At 39.3% G+C, this 25,999-nt stretch overlaps 1 protein-coding gene across 1 annotated transcript in view; it reads left to right on the top strand.

Annotated features, from left to right (window-relative positions):
• Positions 1 to 25,999, top strand: part of LOC126458407 (spermatogenesis-associated protein 20) — a 289,730-nt gene that overhangs the window by 13,537 nt on the left and 250,194 nt on the right. The window contains exons 2-4 of the mRNA XM_050095424.1: positions 821 to 940; positions 1,025 to 1,244; positions 15,428 to 15,574. Coding sequence (XP_049951381.1) covers positions 821 to 940; positions 1,025 to 1,244; positions 15,428 to 15,574 — 487 coding nt within the window. The remainder of the gene's footprint in view (positions 1 to 820; positions 941 to 1,024; positions 1,245 to 15,427; positions 15,575 to 25,999) is intronic.

The raw sequence follows: 25,999 nt of genomic DNA, 5'->3' as shown, positions 1-25,999 counted from the left end.
ACATATGAGGGTGTGCTGAAAAGTAATGGCTCTGAATTTTTTTTTGTGGTCATTCTTAAAGCCTTTTTAAATAAAACAAACATTCATGTCAACATATTTATTTCTCAATAGTCATCCTGGCGACGAGTGCATGTCTCTCAAAGAGAGACCAGTTTGTTGATACTGTCACTGTAGGGTGTTTGGCATTGTTGATGGTGCCACAATATCACCTTTGCTTGCTTCACTTCATCACTATAAATAAAGTCCTTGAAGGTGTTCTTCAAGTTTTGGAAACAGTTGAATATTGGATGGTGCCAAGTTGGGACTGTATGGAGGATGATTGATGACACTGAACCCAAGGCATCAGACTATTGACTCTTCCCTACATATTGCAGCTCCTCTTGTCTTGTCATTTCTTGGGCTGCTACTTATTTTCTGTTCCTGTATTCTATTGGGCGAAGAAATCTTTGGTTCTGAAAGATGCTTGTTCATGACACCTTTTTTGTCCAGTGAATATATATTAGCATCTGGTAGGTACAGTTTGGCCCAGCAAAGTGTGTGGTTGGCATTTGAGAGGCGAAAGATTGAACTATTATTGTGCTTAGAGCAAATGAAACATGGAGCATGAAGTGCCATTTTGTATTACCCACATTACTCCTGTCCTGGCAAAATAGTATAGAAGGAATATTCACTGTGCATACTGCACCTCGCATAGATCCAAAAAACACTGTTGTTCATCCTGCTTCACTTGTTTGTATAACATAACTTTTTACAGTCTTGACTGTTGAGCCATTCTGAACATACTGCTTATGCAAATAATTGTTATTTTTGTTCTTTCCAGTTTGTTGGCTGCCAGGACAATGGCTACTGCTAAAGGATCAGAAGAGAAAGGGCACCAGAACCGACTGTCTTTTGAAAAATCACCATATTTATTGCAGCATGCTACGAACCCTGTGGACTGGTAACAATTTAAAAAGCTAGTTTGTTCATATTTTGTTTGATATTTAATAAGAAAATCACTGTAAAAATATTCTACCATTTCAAGGTATCCATGGTGTGATGAAGCATTTGAAAAAGCAAGGAAAGAAAATAAGCTGATATTTCTTTCTGTTGGATATTCAACCTGCCACTGGTGTCATGTAATGGAAAGAGAGTCATTTGAAAATGGTGAAATAGCAAAGGTTATGAATGAACATTTTGTTAACATAAAAGTAGACAGAGAAGAAAGGCCTGATGTCGATAAAATGTACATGGCTTTCGTACAGGTAAGAAATAATTGTGTAAAGTTGTCTTCTTTTCATATTGCTGGCAATGATCCTCTGAAAATAACTTTGTCACTGCATTTTGCAGTATTTGTAGTTGTCATTTAGTTTTTGTTCATATAACTCACTTGTGTGGTACTAATGATCTTTGTCGTAATCACACATATTATGGCAATGTTTGGTGAATATTTAGTTATGCAGTAAATGTGCAGTGGACATAATCTCAGAGACAGCTATTGTGTTGAAACCATTGCTGACATTAGGCAGTGTAGAGTGTATTGTGGGGTACCAACTGGTATTTGTAGGGAACAAGCTTACTAGTATGTACAGATTGCATACTTGGATATTAATGTCATTTTTGAAGTATAATGTTGGTGGAAGGAATGATCTACACAATGGAGTAAAACCACACCAGTTGCTCAAATGAGAAATAACAAGAATTGCGAACACACGGTAATGGAATACTTGGTATTTAATATTAAAGAATTCAGTTGAACTATGTAATCTCCAAGGCAAAAACCAGCTCCTGCCAATCCAGTATGAACAAATATTCATACAATATAATGGAAGGAAACATTCCACGTGGGAAAAAATATATATAAAAACAAAGATGAGGTGACTTACCGAACAAAAGCGCTGGCAGGTCGATAGACACACAAACAAACACAAACACACACACAAAATTCAAGCTTTCGCAACAAACTGTTGCCTCATCAGGAAAGAGGGAAGGAGAGGGGAAGACGAAAGGAAGTGGGTTTTAAGGGAGAGGGTAAGGAGTCATTCCAATCCCGGGAGCGGAAAGACTTACCTTAGGGGGAAAAAAGGACAGGTATACACTCGCACACACGCACATATCCATCCACACATACAGACACAAGCAGACACGAGCAGACATATGTCTGCTTGTGTCTGTATGTGTGGATGGATATGTGCGTGTGTGCGAGTGTATACCTGTCCTTTTTTCCCCCTAAGGTAAGTCTTTCCGCTCCCGGGATTGGAATGACTCCTTACCCTCTCCCTTAAAACCCACTTCCTTTCGTCTTCCCCTCTCCTTCCCTCTTTCCTGATGAGGCAACAGTTTGTTGCAAAAGCTTGAATTTTGTGTGTGTGTTTGTGTTTGTTTGTGTGTCTATCGACCTGCCAGCGCTTTTGTTCGGTAAGTCACCTCATCTTTGTTTTTACAAATATTCATACAGTTGCTTAACAATAACAACACAGAAAAAAAGCCATTCATTCAGTCAAAATTAAGTTAAAAAATTCCACAAAATGTATTCATTATAATGTGTGCAGAAATAACCCAAAATTAACACACTACAGAACTACCAAGAACCTTCCCATGTTCTTGTATGTTTTACATTTTCAGTTACCAGTCTTGTTGCATAATCGATAATTAAAAGAAATAATTTGTTGCTCTGGAAAAACTGATGGTCAATAACTCAGAAATTTTGACTGTTATAAAAGCTTTTGGAGCATTGTTCCAGGAAAAACAATGATCTTTATAGTATTTTAACTTATTTCAATACACACAGTCACGATCACATTTAAGTTGTTTATTTTTATTTTTAGATGAACAGCTTCAGTCTTCTAAGAAATCATCTCCAGATCTTACAGTCTGTGAAGAGGAATGAAACGTAATGCTTCATTTACAACTGAAATCGACACAAAGATAAAATAGTGTAGTAAAAAAGTGCAGCTGATATATCTATGATGACTGTAGGAACCATTGGCGTGGAGGAGGTCCCACTGCTACATCGTCTCCTTATTTACCAAGCTGCATCCTACTGACAATCTTTACTATGTTTATGTTTACTGGAAGGCCCTGCCGAGTGCAGCCCATATTTAAAGAATACATTTCTAATTGTTTCTCTTTCTTGTCAGTTTTTGTACTGTATATTGTTCTTAATAAGATCAAAATATTCTTTGTTGTTTTCTCAAGGACCAGACTCCTGATAATTATACATGTAATGCAAATTCTTCGCACAGTGTAATTTAGTCTCATGGCCATTGGTTGCCAGTGACATTATGCTAGAGACAAAGGCCGGGGCTTTCACTATATAACCAGTAGGAGCTGGGCCACATGTAGCAGTGTTCTTCACGCCTGCATCGATGGACCTGCTCCACACTGGTGGTTCCTACACTTATCAGAGATTTATCAGCTGCATGTTTTTACTACATTATTTTATTTTAGGGTATGTTTTGATTGTAATGGGAGTAAGATGTTTTATTCCTCTTCACAGAATGTAAGAGCTGAAAGTGATCTCTCAGCTCAGTAAACTTATTTGTAATAAATAAGTTTCTGAGAAAATAGAGCAACATAAGGACACATCCAGGTGGTTCCCCATGAACCATGAACCATGGACCTTGCCGTTGGTGGGGAGGCTTGCGTGCCTCAGCCATACAGATAGCTGTACTGTAGGTGCAGCCAGAGGGGTATCTGTTGAGAGGCCAGACAAACGTGTGCTTCCTGAAGAGGGGCAGCAGCCTTTTCAGTAGTTGCAGGGGCAACAGTCTGGATGATTGACTGACCTGGCCTTGCAACATTAACCAAAACGGCCTTGCTGTGCTGGTACTGCAAACAGCTGAAAGCAAGGGGAAACTACTGCCGTAATTTTTCCCAAGGGCATGCAGCTTTACTGTATGGATAAATGATCATGGCGTCCTGTTGGGTAAAATATTCCGGGAGTAAAATAGTCCCCCATTCGAATCTCCGGGCGGGGACTACTCAAGAGGACGTCGTTATCAGGAAAACTGGCGTTCTACGGATCGAAGCGTGGAATGTCAGATCCCTTAACTGGGCAGGTAGATTAGAAAATTTAAAAAGGGAAATGGATAGGTTAAAGTTAGATATAGTGGGAATTAGTGAAGTTCGGTGGCAGGAGGAACAAGACTTTTGGTCAGGTGGATACAGGGTTATAAACACAAAATCAAATAGGGGCAATGCAGGAGTAGGTTTAATAATGAATAGAAAAATAGGAGTGTGGATAAGCTACTACAATCAGCATAGTGAACACATTATTGTGGCCAAGATAGACACGAAGCCCACGCCTACTACAGTAGTACAAGTTTATATGCCAACTAGCTCTGCAGATGATGAAGAAATTGAAGAAATGTATGACGAGATAAAAGAAATTATTCTGGTAGTGAAGGGAGACGAAAATTTAATAGTCATGGGTGACTGGAATTCGAGAGTAGGAAAAGGGAGAGAAGGAAACATAGTAGGTGAATATGGATTAGGGCTAAGAAATGAAAGAGGAAGCCGCCTGGTAGAGTTTTGCACAGAGCATAACTTAATCATAGCTAACACTTGGTTCAAGAATCATGAAAGGACGTTGTATACATCGAAGAATCCTGGAGATACTAGAAGGTATCAGATAGATTATATAATGGTAAGACAGAGATTTAGGAAACAGGTTTTAAATTGTAAGACATTTCCAGGGGCAGATGTGGACTCTGACCACAATCTATTGGTTATGAACTATAGATTAAAACTGAAGAAACTGCAAAAAGGTGGGAATTAAAGGAGATGGGACCTGGATAAACTGAAAGAACCAGAGGCTGTACAGAGTTTCAGGTAGAGCATAAGGGAACAATTGACAGGAATGGGGGAAAGAAGTACAGTAGAAGAAGAATGGGTAGCTCTGAGGGATGAAGTAGTGAAGGCAGCAGAGGATCAAGTAGGTAAAAAGATGAGGGCTAGTAGAACTCCTTGGGTAACAGAAGAAATATTGAACTTAATTGATGAAAGGAGAAAATATAAAAATGCAGTAAATGAAGCAGGCAAAAAGGAATACAGACGTCTCAAAAATGAGATCGACAGGAAGTGCAAAATGGCTAAGCAGGAATGGCTAGAGGACAAATGTAAGGATGTAGAGGCTTATCTCACTAGGGGTAAGATATATACTTCCTACAGGAAAATTAAAGAGACCTTTGGAGAAAAGAGAACCACTTGTATGAATATCAAAAGCTCAGATGGAAACACAGTTCTAAGCAAAGAAGGGAAAGCAGAAAGGTGGAAGGAGTATATAGAGGGTCTATACAAGGGCGATGTACTTGAGGACAATGTTATGGAAACGGAAGTGGATATAGATGAAGATGAAATGGGAGATACGATACTGCGTGAAGAGTTTGACAGAGCACTGAAAGACCTGAGTTGAAACAAGGCCCCGGGAGTAGACAACATTCCATTAGAACTACTGATGGCCTTGGGAGAGCCAGTCTGACAAAACTCTACCATCTGGTGAGCAAGATGTATGAGACAGGCAAAATACCCTCAGACTTCAAGAAAAATATAATAATTCCAATCCCAAAGAAAGCAGGTGTTGACAGATGTGAAAATTACCGAACTATCGGTTTAATAAGTCACAGCTGCAAAATACTAACACGAATTCTTTACAGACGAATGGAAAAACGGTAGAAGCCGACCTCGGGGAAGATCAGTTTGGATTCCGTAGAAATATTGGAACACGTGAGACAATACTGACCTTACGACTTATCTTAGAAGAAAGATTAAGGAAAGGCAAGCCTATGTTTCTAGCATTTGTAGACTTAGAGAAAGCTTTTGACAATGTTGACTGGAATACTATCTTTCAAATTCTGAAGGTTGCAGGGTAAAATACAGGGAGCGAAAGGCTATTTACAATTTGTACAGAAACCAGATGGCAGTTATAAGAGTCGAGGGGCATGAAAGGGAAAGCAGTGGTTGGAAAGGGAGTGAGACAGGGTTGTAGCCTCTCCCTGATGTTATTCAATCTCTATATTGAGCAATCAGTAAAGGAAACAAAAGAACAATTCGGAGTAGGTATTAAAATCGATGGAGAAGAAATAAAAACTTTGAGGTTCGCCGATGACATTGTAATTCTATCAGAGACAGCAAAGGTCTTGGAAGAGCAGTTGAACGGAATGGAAAGTGTCTTGAAAGGAGGATATAAGATGAACATCAACAAAAGCAAAATGAGGATAATGGAATGTAGTCGAATTAAGTCGGGTGATGCTGAGGGAATTAGATTGGGAAATGAGGCACTTAAATTAGTAAAGGAGTTTTGCTATTAGGGGAGCAAAATAACTGATGATGGTCTAAGTAGAGAGGATATAAAATGTAGACTGGCAATGGCAAGGAAAGTGTTTCTGAAAAAGAGAAATTTGTTAACATCAAGTATTGATTTAAGTGTCAGGAAGTTGTTTCTGAAAGTATTTGTATGGAGTGTAGCCATGTATGGAAGTGAAACATGGACGATAAATAGTTTGGACAAGAAGAGAATAGAAGCTTTTGAAATGTGGTGCTACAGAAGAATGCTGAAGATTAGATGGGTAGATCACATAACTAATGACGAAGTATTGAATCGAATTGGGGAGAAGAGGAGTATGTGGCACAACGTGACAAAAAGAAGGGACTGGTTAGTAGGACATGTTCTGAGCCATCAAGGGATCACAAATTTAGCATTGGAGGGCAGCGTGGAGGCTAAAAATCGTAGAGGGAGACCAAGAGATGAATACACTAAGGAGATTCAGAAGGATGTAGGTTGCAGTAAGTACTGGGAGATGAAGAAGCTTGCACAGGATAGGGTAGCATGGAGAGCTGCACCAAACTAGTCTCAGGACTGAAGACCACAACAACAACAACAATTTAATCAAGACTGTATTTTTCTTTGGCACCTTGAATCACAAAATTTTTTGTAATTTTGTCATTATTTCACATTGGTGAATATGCTAACAACATTTAATCTTCAGAAGTCAATTTTAGCTCAACTCTACTTTCTTCAGATATAAAATTAAAAGATAGCCACACATGAAACCAAATTGTGAAAGTCACATCATATTGCCTTCAATTTCAAATCCACCACTATCATCCCTTCCTCTATTCCCTCTACTGTTCTCGGCCTGTAGATAGTCCCCAGCCAGTTGCTTTAGTTTTCCGTCCCATGCAGCCCTCCAGTGACACTAACAGGAGTAATGTGTGTGACATACAGACACATTATTTCATTTCAACACCACCATGCAGCTCTGTTCAGTTTTCATGATTGATGTTATCCATATACGTTACTCTTTTCCATTTTTGGGCAGGGTAATGTTTGTTGTTGTCATTGAAATTATTGCATTAAAAGTATATGTTTGAAAACCACTTGCTTTTTGATGCACATTTCTGTTAGAAGTGGTAAGACATTGACTGGCTCTGACAATAGAACTGATATATCCTGCCTGTTACAGAGGGTCTTATGGTTTGACACAAATGCAGACATTGATAACTCACTGTTGTGCACCCATAAACCATAACCAGCTGGTTTGAGAACCACATATATATAAAGGAGAAATGACAAAAAAAAAAAAATCATATAGGTACACCATGGTTGTTTGTGCTAATTCCTGTCAACTTTTGCATATATCAGTGTTCACGAGTTAAAATTCTGATAATTATGCATTCTGTTTTACACTGGTAAATGATGTTTCATGATCCCACATTCGCCGTTATGTGATTTTGATTTCCAAAATTGTTACTAGGTACTTCTTTTTACTTTAATCAGACTGTAATGTCTGATTGAGAGCAAGGTGATAAAAGACATAAATTAGCACATCTGAAAATTTTTTAGCAAGCAGTTTCATGGGGAGTCATAGATTGTCTACCCCAGTCAGGGTGGCTGAACTGTGACTTGCATGGAACTCTTTTTGTGTGCTTGATTTTACACAAACTGATTACATACGGCTTATTGTGCCATGGTTCCACCTGGCAGAGCAAACAGCTCCTGTGACCAACACAGCACAATGGTCAGTTGTCATAAGGAGGGTATCACAAGCCATCTGAGGAACTAGGCATCCTAGTGCAAGAACACATATTTAGCAAGCTGACATTGTGGAAAATGCCACCCAGGATCTCTGAAAGGAAGGGTTTCTATACATTACAGCACCAGCAGGGCTCTTGGTGGTGCTGACATGGTGGAAAAGCCGGGTAAATTATGTAATGATTGACCAACAGTTACACCTATCACGTCTGGCCTATTATTACTTAGAGCTGGGAGATTTGACATTACAGAAACACTATCCTGTCAGGCTTGCATATATACTGCCTAATTCAGCAAGCATCATGCAGTCATCGTCAACCACTAGCTAAGAGGGGAAGTCCACAACGGTTGAATAGAGATGAGACAACAGGCTGCCATCACGGGTCTCTGTCTTCACTAGCCACAGGCTACTGCCTGTGATAATGTGTCAATTTAACATACATATAATGTAACCGAATACAGGCATTGAAATCATTCAGGGGAGACATCAATTGCTATTGCAAAGTCTGTAAGTTCCAAAGATATTGCGCACCTTCCCAGAAGAAATCTGTGTCATTAGATAATCCATGTAAAAAGAAATAACTTCTCCAGAGGAGACGAAAGTTAATAGGGTTCCTAGCAGCAGAAATAGGTGGAGTGCTCATCCCTCAGAAGATCCGCAGAGAGGTACAACTGGACTCAAATGTATTACCCTCTACATCAGCTCAGTCTAAACAGATGCACTCTAATTGCAATAATAAATGGATGCCAGAACTGTACTACATGTTCTGCACACAATGTGGTCATTGGATTCTGGACTGCCAAAACACACTAGAGGAAAAAGATCGTCTCATTATTCTGAAGTTGTGTATCTGTGTCTCAAGCTAGGCCTTACTTTTAAAAATTGTGTGAAGAAAGGCAAAGGTTTTTGCTCATTCTGTAAAGGTAACCACCACAAATCTATTTGTGACCTCAAAACATCAACATTGTCCAGAGCATAAATGATTTTTAGTTCAGTGGAAAATGTAAACACAGGGCAACCCTACTTCATGCATCTGCAGACAGCATGCGTTTTATGTAGAGGACCCACTAGCGAGAGAAAACTGTTCATTGTATTCTGGACGCTGGCATTCAGTTCACCTTTGTTAACAGATCTTTGGTTGCCAGTCTGAATTTACAAGTGATTGATATTAGGGCCCTGCCACAGTCAACACATTTGAGTCCAAGATTATCACATCTGAATTACACAGACGTGTCTTTCTTAATTTATGAACTACATGGAACAGCAAGCACATTAGTATCAACACCTTTGAGACTTCACATTCCTTCAGCAACCACCAGCCTATACCATTAGATGCTACAATTATGCAACATGCATGTAACCTCTCACTAGCTGATACCAGTGACAAATGTATGGACACTTCCTTTGATCTACTTGTAGGAACTGACCAGTACCAGCAAATTGTTCACTACACGTTACCCTTATGAATGCCTCCATCCGTAGTCTTACTGTCCTTGAATACTCAGTGGATACTGGATACTCAGTGGGAGTTGACCAGGTGTTTCAACAATCCACACCACCATTAACCTTGCTAACCTCATGACCCAAGGGCCAATGGGTGATAACATCAGCAGTTTCTGGGATTTAGAAATGATGCGTGTTAGGTTTGAACAGGAACCATCAATGAGCATGAGAGACTCTGCACTTTTGGAAGAGTTCAATGGATCTTCTCCAAGATGCTGCACTGCAAAAACTTCTACAAAAAATCAACAAGCTTAGACACATTTATGACTCTCAGATGTTAGATTGCACCAGACAAGACCATATTGAGTTAGAGCTCCTTCTGAAGCACATACTGCCACTTCTCATAGTTTTTTTTAAAGGAAGACAGGGGATTATAAAATGGTGAGCTGTTTTTGATGGATTTGCTCATGAAGAAACCGTACTATTGCTTAATGACATTTTAGTAATTGGTCCTAACCTTCTATCAGAAGTAGTGGCTGTGCTTCCATAATTCTGCTATGATGTTTTGCCGTTATAGCCAGCATTACTCAAGCTTTCCTTCAGCTTGTGCTTCATTCAGATGATTGAGACTTCACAAGATTCCTTTGGTATAAGGTCTCCCATCAGTGAAACTTCACAATCAATTTAGACACGGGACATGACTGTTTACTGGTTCAAACGTCTTCCTTTAGGTTTTAGGTGCAGCCTCTTTCTGTTGTCAGTCCCTCTCAGGGAACTGGCTACCACTTACAAAGCACAATGCCCCATGGCTGCATCCTAATACTTAAGAATATGTACAGGGAGGATGTTGCAGCTCAGATTGAAGGACAAGGTGAACTAGTGTCTCTCTACTATGAACTGATATCATTGATGCAATAGACACATTTGCCATTGTAAAAATGAGCTGCAAATTCACTTCTTACGAAACATAGAAGGCCCTAGGACAAGATATAAAAATGAATGCTACAGTACTGTATATATTATGGGACACAACAAACAATTTGCTTTCTTTACCTCAAAAGGCTATCTCTGGCAAAACATTAGACATGATAGCAACCAAAAGAAGTTTTTTATGAATTATTGCAAGCTTCTATGGTCCTTTGGGTTGTGTGTCTCCAATACCTATGACCAGAAAGATTTTATTCAAAGACAATTGTGTCAACTGGGATCGTGTTGGGATTAAATCCTGCCTCAACAACTTGCCTCGAAAGGCATATGTGGCTATCATCACTTCTCTCTCTCCATATATGTCTATACACAGACGTATCTCAACTTCTGTGAACGGAAGATTGTGTGTTCACATTTTTGGGGAGGCTTCTGAGCGAGTGAATTGTGCTGCCTTGTACATCACCTGTGATGAACACGGAAACACTTACCCACCTAATATGCAGTAAAAACAGTTTAGTGCCCATCAAGAGAGTAACAATCTCACATTTCGAATTGCTAGATACATTTTTGGGAACAAGATCTTTGGTATATTACTGCAATGATACCAACTGTGACACTGACAATTTGATGCTTTGGACTGACTCCTCCATAGCCCAAGCATGGATACAGGTAGACCCCAGAGTGTGGATGTTGATTGTCCTACATGCAGCTTTGTGGGAAGGCAGGTGGGAAAGAATGATTAGCCTAGTAAAACAAGGCTTTCATAAAATACTCAGCCAGAGCAGTCTTGGATGATGAGGGACTTCAAACTAATCATGTAAGCATTGAAACTGCAATCAACTTGAGACCTATCTCCCAGAGTCATAAGGAAGTAATCATGCCAGTTCACTTCCTGGCATGGCAGAGACGTACTACTTTACCAAATAGGGTTGAGCCTTCGAAGCCAACAGACTTAGTAAAAGGATTCAAACTTCAGCAGAAACTAACACAAGACCGAGCGAGGTGGCGCAGTGGTTAGACACTGGACTCGCATTCGGGAGGACGACGGTTCAATCCCGCGTCCGGCCATCCTGATTTAGGTTTTCCGTGATTTTCCTAAATCACTCCAGGCAAATGCCAGGATGGTTCCTCTGAAAGGGCACGGCCGACTTCCTTCCCCATCCTTCCCTAATTCGATGAGACCGATGACCACGCTGTCTGGTCTCCTTCCCCAACCAACCAACCAACCAACTAACACAAGATGCTTAGAATTGTTGGAGCAAAGACTACTTACTGTCACTCAAGAGTTTTCACAAAGTTCATAATGTCAGTAGAAGCCAGAAGATTAGAATCAGTGACGTCATCATGTTCCAAGTAATTGTCTTTCCCCAACACATGAAAAAAGCTGAGTGTAAAGTACTTATGAATTGATCAGCACAGGATTTGTTGGACTGTTATTCTCACTGCTCCAGGGTGAAGAGAGATTACCAGGTCAATCAAGTTGGTGATACTGTTGGAGGTTGTTGAGAGTGGGGGGTATGTCACAGCTCAGTAGAATTATATATTATAATATATTTTTGTAACTTTTTCTCTTTGGTATAAATAAGTATTCTTGTTGTTGTGAAAGCTAGTGGTGCATCTTATTATTCAACTTGGAGCTACACCAGCTTTCCCACATGTGCATCAGACTTTCTGTCATGCCTGCTGTTACATCCCCCATTACTGGATCAGTGTCTACTGATGGGCTCTGTATCCCTTTGAGGTGATGCCATGTAGCTGATAGTATATGAACAATATCTTAAAACTGTAGTGTCATTGAATGTTACCTCCCTGTTGAAATCTTCTCCACAACCTGGCAATGATGCTATGGGTGGTATTCAACTCCTGCAAAATCTCATATCGATGGTGGCTGGCCTCTATTGTGGTAATGATCAGGTCACAGTGTCATCCTAGTGTGTGCACTGTGTGCCTTCCTGCTTTTGTACAATTTGCATACTGTGAGTCAAACAAGTTCAACACACAGTCGGAACCACTATACCTAACACATCTGCTAACAGGCAATGTTCTTGTTACATGTTTCAGTCTTGTTACAGGTAACTTTGTGGAATGTTTCCATGACAGTTCCAATATCCTTTAACTTATGGACATGAGTGTAGGTGTTGCTTATTTCTTTATTTCAATGAGTCTGTAGCTATTAAACTTCAGCAGTCCGTTATTACATATTTTTTCCATGTTGTGCTGCTGATGAGAGTAGTTGTTTCCTATACAATGCTACATCATTTCGAAACAAACTGTAGAAAAAGTATTTGTATCAGGACCTTAATGTCAACTTGTTGATGGGCTCAAAACTGAAAGAAAACAAAAACCTTTTATAAAAGCAAAATTAAGTGAATTGTTGTAAGTATATGGTAAATAGGTTGTATTAATTGCAACAAAGTGGCAAATGACAGACTATGAGAATATTTAAGTTCTTAGGTTTCTGTGGCTAGTGTCATTCTGAATAAAATAATTTTGGATATTAGGTTGTGTCATTATAAAAATCTTGGGGAGAGACAGGTCAATAAAGTGACATATTATCATTCAGTAATGTCATACGTAATAATGTTGTGGAGCAACTCATCTTTCAGAAAGAAAATCTTCATTGCTCAAGAATTTGCAGTAGGGGTAATATGTAGTGTACATCCACGATCATCTTTAGATATCTGTTTAAAGAGTTTGGCATTTTAACTGTTGCTTCGCAGTATATTTATTCCCTCATGATGTTTGTTGTAAATAATCCACTGCAGTTCAAAAGGAACAATGGTTTACATAATTACAATGCTAGGAAAAATGAAATCCATTACTCCACATTAAGGTTGTCTATAGCACAAAAAGGGGCGCACAACACTGCAACAAAAAAATTTTGGTAACTTACCTAGGGATATAAAATATATGAGAGACAGCAAAGTAAAATTTGAAAACAAACTAAAAAAGTTTCTTTTTGACAACTCCTTCCATTCTGTAGACGAATCTTTATTACTGTAATATGTAAATGTGGTGGGTAGAAAATACTAATTCACACCAGTAGGTACTTAAAAAAGAAGAGAAAATGAAGTTTTCAACCTGTAGAAATATTTAAAAATCGAGTTGTGATGTGTATGTAAAATGCCTTGTTTCACATCATTATGAATTATTGTGTAAATGATCCATGGAACAGGAAACTAACTAACTAACTAAACACTAAGTCAACTCAATTACTGATGGTTTGGCTGAATTTGGAGTGATCCTCTTCAGGGTGGTTGACTACTGGATACTGGTGAATATCTTCCCCTACATACTGTGTGTTTTGGTTATAATATGGCTGCTGACATCACGTATCTGTGATGCCATTGGATAATTTGAAGGGAGATGATATGGAGAGGGACGGCTGTACAGTAGGCTGTTGCCTGTAGCACTGTGGTACGTGATTGGTAGGCAACAGCAAAATAGCAGGCTGTTGCCCATACTAGTCTAATACGTGAACAGTGTGCAATGCTCACAGGCGATTGGTAGACAGTAGCAAATCAGCAGCTTGTACCTGGGGGTAATGTTTTCCTGCAGTGAAATGTTAAGGATGTATGGCAGTTCTCTCATGGTGGCTTTTTATGCTGTCAAGCCAGGTCAAGTTGTGCTGGCGAACACATGATCCACTGGACTGGAATTTGTGGCAGCCAGGCTGTAGGTAATTTGTAGCTGCCCTTGAAGTTCATGCTATTAGGGCATTTATTTATTTAAATAGCCACTCTATTTTCTGCTGCTGCATCCACAACTGCTGACCGAGCACATGACGTTCTTGAAAACTGATAGAGTGGCCATATTCCTGGTGGTGTTATGCTACAGCTGTCTTGTTGTTCTGCCCCAGTCACACATAACATTTATGATCCAACATGCAACTGCTAATGGGTCTCCCAGTTTCGTAAACAGAGATTCACCACATCCATATCAAAGTTCGTAGACTCCTGGGGTGTGGACAGCATTTATGGGATCCTTCTTGAGCCTCAGCAGATCTAAGATCTTGCTGCCACTCTAGAATTTGGGTTTGATTTCTCTGTAATGCAGAACCTTGTGTAAATGGAACCTTGTGTAAATGGTCACTGATTGCTCTCATATAAGGTAAGTGAAGAACAGGAAGAGTTTCTTCTGTAGCTTTGTCTGTTTTGAGTTCACTGCACTTCATAGCGTGCTGTAAATCTGTTTTGCTATACCTGTTCACATGGAATGTTGTCTTGAGCTTGCTCTGTTCATGTTGTATATGGTTAGCATCTGGTAAGCTTGGGCTGCCATTATAGATAGTATTATTTTGTGCTGGATGGTGGTGCAAATCCTCATGCAGATATCTGTTGGTTTGCATAGGTTTCCAGTAAACTTTGTCGTAGCTTGCTGCTAGATTTTCTGTACACCTCCACATCCAGAAAAGAAATTCTCCATTATTTTTCATTTCTAGTGTGACCTTTATATTTTTATGTAACCTGTTGAGATGCTTATGGAATCTGCGTAGTTCTGCTTCTCCATGCAGCCATATGACAAATGTGTCATCCATGTACCATGACCAGCAGTGGGTTGGAATTTAGTGCAGTCTGTTTGTTAACTTCCTTGATTCATCAGCTGTCACAGGTGAAAGGTGTGAGCCAACTGCAATTCCATCTGTTGGCTCATAAAATTTGCACTGATAACTGAAATGTGTTGGTGACAAGCACAGTTGCAGATGTCTAGCAGTATTTGCTCCTGTAGGATATTGATGGTTTCAGGCAATAGCCTACTGTACAGGTATCTCCCTCAATAGCACCTCCCTTCAAATTGTGCAATGACATCCCAGGTAAGTGATGTCAGTTGCCTTCTGATAGCCAAAATACACAGTATATAGGGGAAGACATTCTCCAATATCCAGCAGTCAACCAACCCAAAGAGGGCCACTACAAAGTCGGTTGAAATATAGGCAGTTCAGTTGCCTCAGTGTTTTGTAATGATGTGGCATAATACCCAAAATTATTTTATTTGAAACATTTGAGTTGTTCATGATTTTAAAGCTGTTGATATTATTACAGGCTACTACTGGTGGAGGTGGATGGCCCATGAGTGTCTGGCTGACACCAGAACTGACACCTGTTTATGGTGGTACATATTTTCCACCAGATGATCGTTACTTTGGGAGGCCAGGCTTCAAATCCGTTCTCCAGACACTTAAAATACAGGTTAGATTCTTCATATTTTTACATTTCATTACATGTATGATAATACACATAAAGGTGCTGCATTTACATGGAAACATATTGAAATAATGAGCCTCACCTCCAGATAAACACTAGACAGCAATAAATGTGAACTGGGAAGAACAGAATTTTGTCTTGGAATAAATGAGTAGGTCTGTAATGTACTCATATTCTAATGGTACTGAGAAAAGTAATGAGGTATCCAAAACAGAATGACCTATATGTCGACAGAATGGATTCTGAGAACATTGATCATGGGAAACTCAACTCATGCTTTTCTCAAATGACACCATGAAGGCCATTTATTAAGGCAATCAAATAGCCGCAGTATTCCTCGATTTCCAAAAATTAGTTGACTCAGTACCATACCAATGCTTAATATCAAAGGTGCACTCATATGGGGTATCAAATGAAATTTGTGACTCAATTAAGAATTTTTGATAGGGAGGGTGCAGCATGTTATCTTAGATGAAGAGTCACCAGCAGATATGGAAGTAACTCCGTGTGAACTACTGGGAAGTGTGTTGGGACACTTGCTGTTCATGTTGTATTTAATGTACAACAGACCTTGCAGACAATATTAAGTTACCTCAGACTTTGTGAAGATGATGTAGTTATCTATAATGAAGCAGTGCGGAAATAAACAGTGCAAATATTTTGTCAGATTTTCATAAGATTTCAAAATGTGCAAAAATTCTCAACTTGCTTTAAATGTCCAGAAACGTAAAATTACACACTTCACAAAAAAAAAAAAAAAAAAAAAAAAGGATCCTATGGCTGTAATGTCAGTGAGTCACAGCTGGAATTGGTCAACTCATACAAATATCTGAGTGAAAGAATTTGAAAGGTATGAAATGGAACGACAACATATACTCAGCTGTAGGTAAAGCAGGTGGAAGACTGTGATGCATTGTTAGAATACTAGGGAAATGCAATCAGTTTTGCAAAAGCGACTACTTATAAATCACTTGTGTGCCTCATCCCAGTATATTGCTCAAGTGTGTGGAACCCATTCAGGATAGGACTAACAGGGGTTTTTGAACAGATATGATGAAGTGCAATACAAATGGTAACAGATTCATTCGACCCATGGGACAGTGTCACAAAGATGCTGAAAGAACTGAGCTGGCAACACTTGAAGCTCATTGTATGTTGTATGTCTCTGCTGCTATATACATTCACATGGAAAGTTATCTTGAGCTTGCTCAGTCCATGCTGTATGTAGTTAGCATCTGGTAAGCTTGGACTGTTTTGTTGAACAATGTTCTTTTTTGCTGGATGGTAGTGCGAATCCTCATGCAGGAACCTGTTGTTGTGCATCGGTTTCCTGTAGATCACCTTGAATTTCATTATATATCAATGCAAATAAATGTGCTTTTTTGAGAATTTTCCTAAGTTATCATTGTTCTGTGCATAATCTAGTTTGTTGTAAATTGGTATTTGTGATGTAGTTGCTGTAGCAGATAATCTAACTACCATATTGTGTTACATCTAGTTTTCCCTTGAAGAGGAGTATATAGTATCTGCATTTGTCATAAATTAACTCCATTTTTGAGTTTGCTAATAACTACAATGAACCTCAGAAAGCTTTAGAAAACAAGTAAATTTTACCATAGGGTTTTCTGTTGCCTTAAAAGAAATATTGCTTCATGTATTTGCTTCAATTATTATAGGGAATTATTATTTTTTTAGCTCAACAAATATAAAAGATAATCATCAGGCTTAGTTTAAAATTATTTGTTCACTGACTTGTAATACATTGCACCAGCCAAAATGCAGCCACACTGTGAATGCTATTATCAAACAAGGGATGAGTTGGTTGATGTTTATAAGCAGCTAGAAGTTGCCCCGACTACTGACAAATGATTGGCACCTGCTGCAAATCGGTGTGTTGGAAGAGATCCCAAGAGTCATGTACCTGTGGTATCTGTCATTACTTGTCCACTTGACTGCAAGAGGCATCTTGTACAGTGGAGATGGGGACCAGTGAGGACTCAGGTTGTTATACTGATCCCTCTAACCAGTAACTAAAACTGAAACAGCCAGAGAGACTCACTTCACCTGTTTTGGGGAAATCTGTTTTGTCCAGTGTCAAGAGGAGACAAACACAAAAGGGTAGGGTCTGTTAATCATCAGCAGTTCAAATGTATGGCAAATGATGGTATGCATTAAAGAAATAGCAGCAAGTGACAGGAAAGACACCAGGAGCATTCAGTATGTATGCGTAGGGGCCTCATTCAACATGTTGAAGAAACTATTCCAGCAGCCATTGAAAGAGCAGGCTGCAAACAACAGCAGATTGTGGCACATGTTGGAACAAATGATGCCTGTCATCTGGGCTCAGAGTTTATACTTGGATCATTCTAGTGACTGGCAATGGAGGTTGAGAAGACCAGCCTTGCACACAGATTTTCATCGTAACTCACAATTTGTAGCATTGACTGTAGAACTGATTGTGGCTTCTTGGTTCTCAGTTGAGCAGAAGGACTGAACCAAAGACTTTGAAACTTCTTTGACAAGTTAGGCTGTGACTTCCTGGACTTGTACCACAGGGTTGAGAACTGTAGGGTCCCCATAAATTGGTCAGGTGTGCACTACACATCAGAGGCTGCTACCCAGGTTGCTGATTGTGTATGGGGTGCACACAACAGTTTTTAGATTAGGCAATTCTCCATCCAATCCAGATAACAATAGCTGTAGGAAACCCATAAGTATCAGTGTAAGATTGAAAAGAATACCTCCCACATATGAGAGTATTAAAATCCTAGTGGTTTACTGCTGAAGCATTCACAACAAAGTTCTAGATTTTGAAGTGTTCCTGAAAAACAGTGAAGCTCACATAATAGTAGATACAGAAAGCTGATTGAAACATGAAATTTTTATCAGTGAGATTTTTATGGAAAATTTAAATGTACAGGATAGGTTACTTGGAAATGGAGGTGGTGTATTTGTCACAGTAGACAAGAAACTCAAATCCACCGAGATAGAAACTGAACCTGCATGTCAGATTGTTTGGGCAAGACTCAGTATCAGGGGTAAGCTAAAGTATTAATTGTGGATCCTTCTTCACCCATGGGACTCATCTCTTGATGTTATCAAAAAATTTGGAAAAAAACCTCAGTTTGCTCGTATGTAAGTTCTCTGATCATACTGCTATTATTGTGGAGACTTCAATCATTCAGCAGTCAATTGGGAAAATTACATTTTTAATTGTGGTGGGCATGATAATATATCACGCGAAACAGCACTAAATGCCTTTTGCAAAAGCTACTTATAACAGATAGTTTGGAACCCCATTCATGATGGAAATGTAGTGGATCTAATAGCAACAAATAGATCTCACCTCTTTCAGGATATCCACACTGAAATTAGCATCAGTGATCATGTTGCCATTGTCACAACGATGATTACCATAGTACAAAGGACAATGGAATACAAACAGAAAGATATATATGTTCAATAAACTAGACAAAAAAAATCAGTAATGTCATAACTCAAAGGGGAACTTGAAACTTTTAACACAGGGTAGGAGCATGTAGAAGAACTATGGATCAAGTTTAAAGGAATAATTGACCATGCACTGGATGGATATGTACCAGACCAGTTCATTATGGTAGGAACCCTCCATTGTATAGAGTCACTGTAAAGAAACTTCTGAAGAAACAGAGACTACTGCATAATATGTAAAACCAAGCATAGGACTATAGATAGGAAGATACTGAATGAAATGCATTTGGCTGTCAAGAGAGCAGTGTGTGTGTAGCTGAGTATTGTCAAATGATCTTTCACAAAACCCAAAGAATTTCTTGTTGTATGTAACGGCTGTTAGTGGTACCAAAGTTGGTGTCCAGTCCTTAACAAATGAGACAGGGACCAAAATTGAGGGTAGCAAAGGAAAAGTTGAAATGCTTAATTCTGTTTTCAAATGTTCCATTACAATCCAGGAGAATTGCAGCAGTTTAATCCTTGTACCACTGAAAAGCTGAGTGAATCAGGATTAGTGTCAGTGGTGATGAGAAACAGCTGGAATCGTTAAGATGGAACAAAGCTTCAGGACTCAGTGGAATACCTACCAGATTCTGTACTGAATTTGTGGCTGAGCTTGTCTCCCTTTTAGCTATAATGTATCATAGATCTCGAACAAAAAGTTGTCCCCAGTAGTTGGAAGAAAGCACAGGTCTCACCCATCTACAAGAAGGGTAGTAGAAGTGATCCACAAAACTACCTCCGAGCATCCTTAATATCGATGTATTGTAGAATCTTAGAACATATTCTGTGCGCAAAAATAATGAGGTATCTTAAACAGAATGACCTCCTCCATGTCAGCCAGCATGGATGCCTAAAACCCAACTCACACTTTTCTCACATGACATACTGAAAGCTGTGGATCAAGGTATTCAGGTATGCAGTATTTCTTGATTTCCAAAAATCATTTGACTCAGAACCACACCTATGCGTATTGGGGGGGAAAAAAAAGGGGTTTGATCATATGGCGTATCAAGTGAAATTTGTGACTGAATTAAGGAATTTTTGATAGGAAGGACACAGCTTGTTTTCTGGCATGGAGAGTCATCATCAGATGTAGAAGTAACTTGGGGTATGTCCCAGGGAAGTGTTTTGCGACCCTTGTAGACAATATTAATTGTGAAATGAGGCTTTTTGCAGATGGTGCAGTTATCTGTAATGAAGTACTGTCTGATAGAAGCTGCATGAGTATTGTCAGATCTTGATAAGACATCAAAATTGTGCATGGATTGGCAAGTTGTTTTAAATATTCAGAAATGTAAAATTGTGTACTTCACAAAAAAAGTAGTATCCTATGACTGTAATGACAGTGAGTCATAGTTGGCATTGGCCAACTCGTACAGATACCTGTGTTGAACACTTTGTGGGGATATGAAATGGAATGATCACATAGGTTCAGTTGGGGGTAGAGCAGGTGATAGACTTCAGTTTATTGGTAGAATAGTGGTGAAGAAGCAGTCAGTTTATAAAAGAGTTTGCTTACAAATCACTCACACGATCTACTCTGAAATATTGCACAAGTGTGTGGACTGCTTACCGAATAGGACTAACAGGGGATATTGAATGTATATATAGAAGGGCAGCACAGATTACCAGAGATTTGTTTGACCCACGGGAGAGTGATATACTGATGGTGAAGAAACTGAACTGGCAAACTCTTGAAGATACATGTAAATTATCCAGAAAAAGTCTACTAACAAAGTTTCAAGAACTGGCTTTAAATGACGACTCTAGGAACATATTTATTCCTAAAACCTGTAATACATCCACCACTGATGTCATAGCTGAACTTAAAGTTCCTCATGTAAAACATGAATTTGAAAAGGTTGCTTTTGCTGTAAATTTTATCATGTAACAGCATTTCATATGCAAAGTAATGTGATATAGTAGGTTATTTTGCTCAAAAACTATTATTTTTGCAGAGCTTATTCACAGTACCAGCAATAGCACATCTGTTGAACATACTTTTTCATTTTGCCATATTGTGCTTTCTTGATATGTTTGATACTAACTTGTAAGACGCACTGTTGCCTCCTGGAGCTGCAGTCTGACTGGTGTGAGTATTGGTTTTTGCTGGGAGGAGAGGTGTGTGTGTGTGTGTGTGTGTGTGTGTGTGTGTGTGTGTGTGTGTGTGTGTTTTGTATGGAATATATAGGTTCATGCCAGGGCAGATTAGAGAGCTCTTGGCAGAAATACAGGAAAAATATTGCAGATCAAGAGAAAGACAAAAGAAATATTTTGATGAGATAGCATGGAGTAAAAAAGAAATTTGGAATGGACAAGTGTATATGAAGGTGAAAACTGCTAGGCACAAGAGACAGCATTAAGATGGATAGAGGGGAGAACCTAGTTGAGACGTAACCTGCGGGTCTATAAGCCCACAGGATATGTTCCAGGGAGAGAGGCAGATAGCGTAGGCTGTGGAGGTACCATTGAAACCCCACCATGTTTATTTAAGCAGCAAGCCCCTCACTGTCCGTTGTTATTGACCCATACCCAAACTTTGACTGTGTCCTTTTCATGTAAGTGGATATTCAAACTGGCATAGGACAGTGCCATTTGAATACCCATGCACATATATTTGTCATGGTTACTTATGAAGAAACAGCTCGATTGCAAAATGTCATATATTTAAAATGACCAGTTTCGGCACATACAGTAGGCCATCTGCAGATTGATTGCACCATTTGCTGGAGCTGGCAACATGCTGAGCAGCTGCATGTTGTCAAGACAATAACTGCAATTATCATTTTGACAAATATACACATTAACACTCTGCCGACTCGCACAACAAATATTTTATTCACCAAATCCCAACACCCCCCATTGAACAAATATTTTTATGTGCTTCCAATAATCTTGAACACTACACCACCTAAAAACACTACATATGAAACTTTATGTTGTTAAATCATACAATTTTACCAATTTCGGAATTTGTCTTTCCTAAGAGACATAGTGAATAAATCGTAAAGCATTTCAAAATGGATCTAAGCACTATGGGACTTAACATCTGAGGTCATCAGTCCCCTAGACATAGAACTACTTAAACCTAACTAACCCAAGGTCATCACGCACATCCATGCCCGAGGCAGGATTCAAACCTTCGACCGTAGCAGCAGCGTGGTTCCATACTGAAGCACCTAGAACCGCTTGGCCACAGCGGCCAGCATAAAGCGTTTCCTCTGTACTCAAATAGTTTATAGAAATATCACTCTGTTTTAGGTGGTACCTAATAAAATGGTGCCCAATATCAGTGTGCTTGGATTGCACACTTGTTATTTGGTTTTGAGCTAATTTGGTAGCTCCCATGTTGTTGCAAAACATTTTGGCTGGCTCAAAATCACATGTGGCTGAATTTCACCTGTTACACTCATTAACTGTAACACTTTCAATACGATGAAAGACAATACTTCAACTGTACTCAGAGCCACCATTCTTTGTTTCTTGCAAGACCAGGATATTAATCCTCCAACCAACCTGAAACAGCTACCTGTTATAGAATGCCTGTTGTACACTTCACATCCCCAGTCTGCATAACAACAATGTTCCAGATTCCAGTTTCTTGTCTTACACTGCCTTAATTTGTAATCAACAGTTCATTTTAAATCACTAAATGTTCCTGTAACTGCAACCAAGTGTTTAAGTCTGAGGTCTTTGCGAAATTTGCTCACAATATTAGTAGCAAAGGCAATATCTCTCCTGGAAGTTTGAGCAAAATATAAAAGACTTCCCACAGCTTCCAGATACACATTTCATATTCTTCTGCTACTAACAACTGCATGCTCTTTTCCATGGGTGTGGAAACTGGCTTAGAATTGTTTTCTAGTATTGTCTTTGTTTACATTGATTGGTCAATCGATGAATCTTCTCCATCATCACTTCTTATGGTCTTCATACCAAGATACTGTTTCACTTCACCTAAATCATGGTTATCAAATTCAAGTTGAAGTTGTTTCTTGAAACTATTCACTGAACTTTCACTTTTGTCAAATAAAAATCAATGCATATGGCCAAAATTATAGTTACTGCTTCAGTTCTTCTGTGATATATACCAGGATTAACAGCTGACCGACTCATGTTCATTCTTGTTAATGCTTTATGTAAGCACTGATTTCAATAGTATCCACTCTGTTTAAGATCGTACATGCTCATTTTCTGATACCAAATTTTATCCTTTTCTTGATGAGTTTTCTTGTCATCCTGTGGTGGAATCACAAAAATTCTTTCCTCACTTTCCACTGAGATATGCAGTCTTTACATCCATGTGGTGGAGTAATAAATTTTCTTTTACAGCAAGGGACAGGAGATATTGTAAAGAAGCATATTTCATTAAAGTGAGAATATTCCTTTACAGTCTATGCCCTCAGCTTTAAAATTTTTATTGCATTTTCAAAGTTTTTCATATTAAATATAAGTCTTACACATAACGGTTTCTTACCTTGTGGTGCATCAACCTGTTCATAAGTATCATTCTTGGAAGAAGGCAATAATTCCTTTTCTATAGCTTTCTTCCAATTATCTGCATTCAGGCTGGCCAAGGCTTCTTCAACTGTAAGATCTTCGTTGTTGAATGTTTCAGCAGCCATATATGTTTCATAATCTGGATACAACCTAAGTTTTATTGCATGTAATGAATGCCATAAATTTGTCCTCAGCCGCTGGAGTTTCCTGGACCTCATTATCCATTTCATGTTCAATACAAACATATGATTGTCCTTGAATGACTTCTTCAAGTCTTTTAGTTCCTAAATTTACAGGTGCCTCTGCATGTTTGTGAACATCTTCTCCAGGATTAATAGCTACACATACATTTTCACCATCGATTTCATTTTCACCAGATTCTAAAAATATTACGTGAGGATTTATGAACCTGTAACCTTTGGAATCTTCACAGTACCCAATAAAAATATTAAAATATTTTTTTCAGGTTTAGAGTCCATTTTCTTCTAACTTGTTTGGGAACTTGTACCATGACCTTACATCCAAAAATTTTTGTATGATGTAGATCAAGTTTTTTTTGCAGTCCAAACTTCATATGGAGTCTTGTTTGGTACAGATTTAATTGGCTACTTGTTACTTAGATACACTGCAGTTTATACTGCTTCTGTACAATAACATTTTGGTAATCCTGTATCCTTTGTCATGCTCCCTACTTACTCTATAATTGTTCTCTTAACCCGTTCTGCTACTCTTTGAACAGAACTGTAGTAAGTTATACACTGATGGGAAAAAAATCACAACACCAAGAATGCGTTGTGCGACATAAACGAAAGTTGGTAGGCATGTTTCTACATCTGGAAGGTGATTTCTATTCATATTTCATGCCACTCACATAAAAGTGGTGCTAGGAGCAGCACTATGAAGATACAAATCAGGTTTGCTTTAAATACACTCTGTGACAGGTGTGAGTGTTAGTTACCTTTGAGATTGGATCTGATGAGTTGATGTTAGTCAAGAATGCTTTTAATGTGCCAGGTGTTTTTAAACACGATAATGCTCATCCACATATCACTGTTCTAACCCAAAATGCTCTACGGAATGTTGACATACTGCTTTGGTCTGCTCAGTCATGAAGATCTATCTCCACTCAAGCACATCAGGCATTATTGGAAGACAGCTCCAGCATCAACCGTAAACAGCATTAACCATCACTGTGTTGACCAACCAAGATGCAACAGCATGGAACTCCGTCCGACTAACTGACATCCAGCACCTGTACAACACAATGCATGCACATTTGCATGCTTGCATTCAACATTCCGGCAGGTGCACTGGTTATTAATGTACCGGCATTTCATATTTGCAGTGGCTTGTCTCACACTTACATTAACGTGTGGGTACACCAGTACTATGTTACAGTAGAAGGTACTAGACACACACTTTTCATGTACATACACTTTATTAATGGTGTCTTTACACAATGCTCACAGCAAAAAATAATGACATACAAAATATGGATGAACAGCTCACACACAGCCAGACAATTCAAAAAGCCTGCCGCCACCCCCCAGGAGGACATAGGGTGGAGGAGCTCTCGGTGTGCTGCGAGTTGGTGTAACCAGTCGTGTCGTAGCTGCCCTGTGGGGAAAGGCGAGTACAGTCCATTGCTCTGTAAGAGAGAGGGAGATGAGGAAAGCACATTATCTTTGTGCCAAAAAGGAGGAGTGGAGGGGATGACCTGCATGGCATAAGGGAATGTGTGGGGTGGGGTTGGGGGAGTGTGGGTTGGTTATGGATGGGGAGAGAAGAGGGATGGTAATGGTAAGACACCCGATGGAGTCAATGGAGGCAGTAATGTTGGCTTTGTCTGCAGAATGAGCTAAAGAGTAATGTTTCAGAGGGGTAATGTGCACAGTGTTGGGGTTGTTGAATCAGCAGGGAGGAGTATGATGAAGGAAGAGAGTATTGTTGTGGATATTGATCAATAGATCTTCAGGGGCGGACGATGAGATGTCGATGGAGATCATTGTGACACTTGGTGGTGCTGGTGAGAGGTGAGTCATGGGAATGATCACACGAGAATCACTTGTCATAAGCACAACACTGGGGGAATCATTGTAGCAGTGGGAGGGAGGGGTGGCAGAAGGGGATGCAAGAATTGGTGTGCTCAACTGGAGTAGTTTCACTGGGTGGCGGGTTGTGCATTGTGATGTCTTCAATTGTCCAGGCTGGTTTTAGCCTGTTCAAATATACAGTTTATGGCTTACTATTGAAGAGAATAACAAAGATGATGTTAGTGTGTGGCAGTACCTTGCGAGGACCCGAATAAGGGGGCTACAAAGACACTTGAACCAGTCATCACGGAGCATGACATACTTGCAGGTGGTGAGGTCGCTGTGAATGAAGATGCATGGAGTTGTGTGGGTTTGGGGAGGGGGC

Source organism: Schistocerca serialis, chromosome 2, assembly GCF_023864345.2.
Source record: "Schistocerca serialis cubense isolate TAMUIC-IGC-003099 chromosome 2, iqSchSeri2.2, whole genome shotgun sequence".
NCBI classification, from domain to species: Eukaryota; Metazoa; Arthropoda; class Insecta; order Orthoptera; family Acrididae; genus Schistocerca; species Schistocerca serialis.
This window is presented reverse-complemented; position numbering and strand designations above follow the sequence as displayed.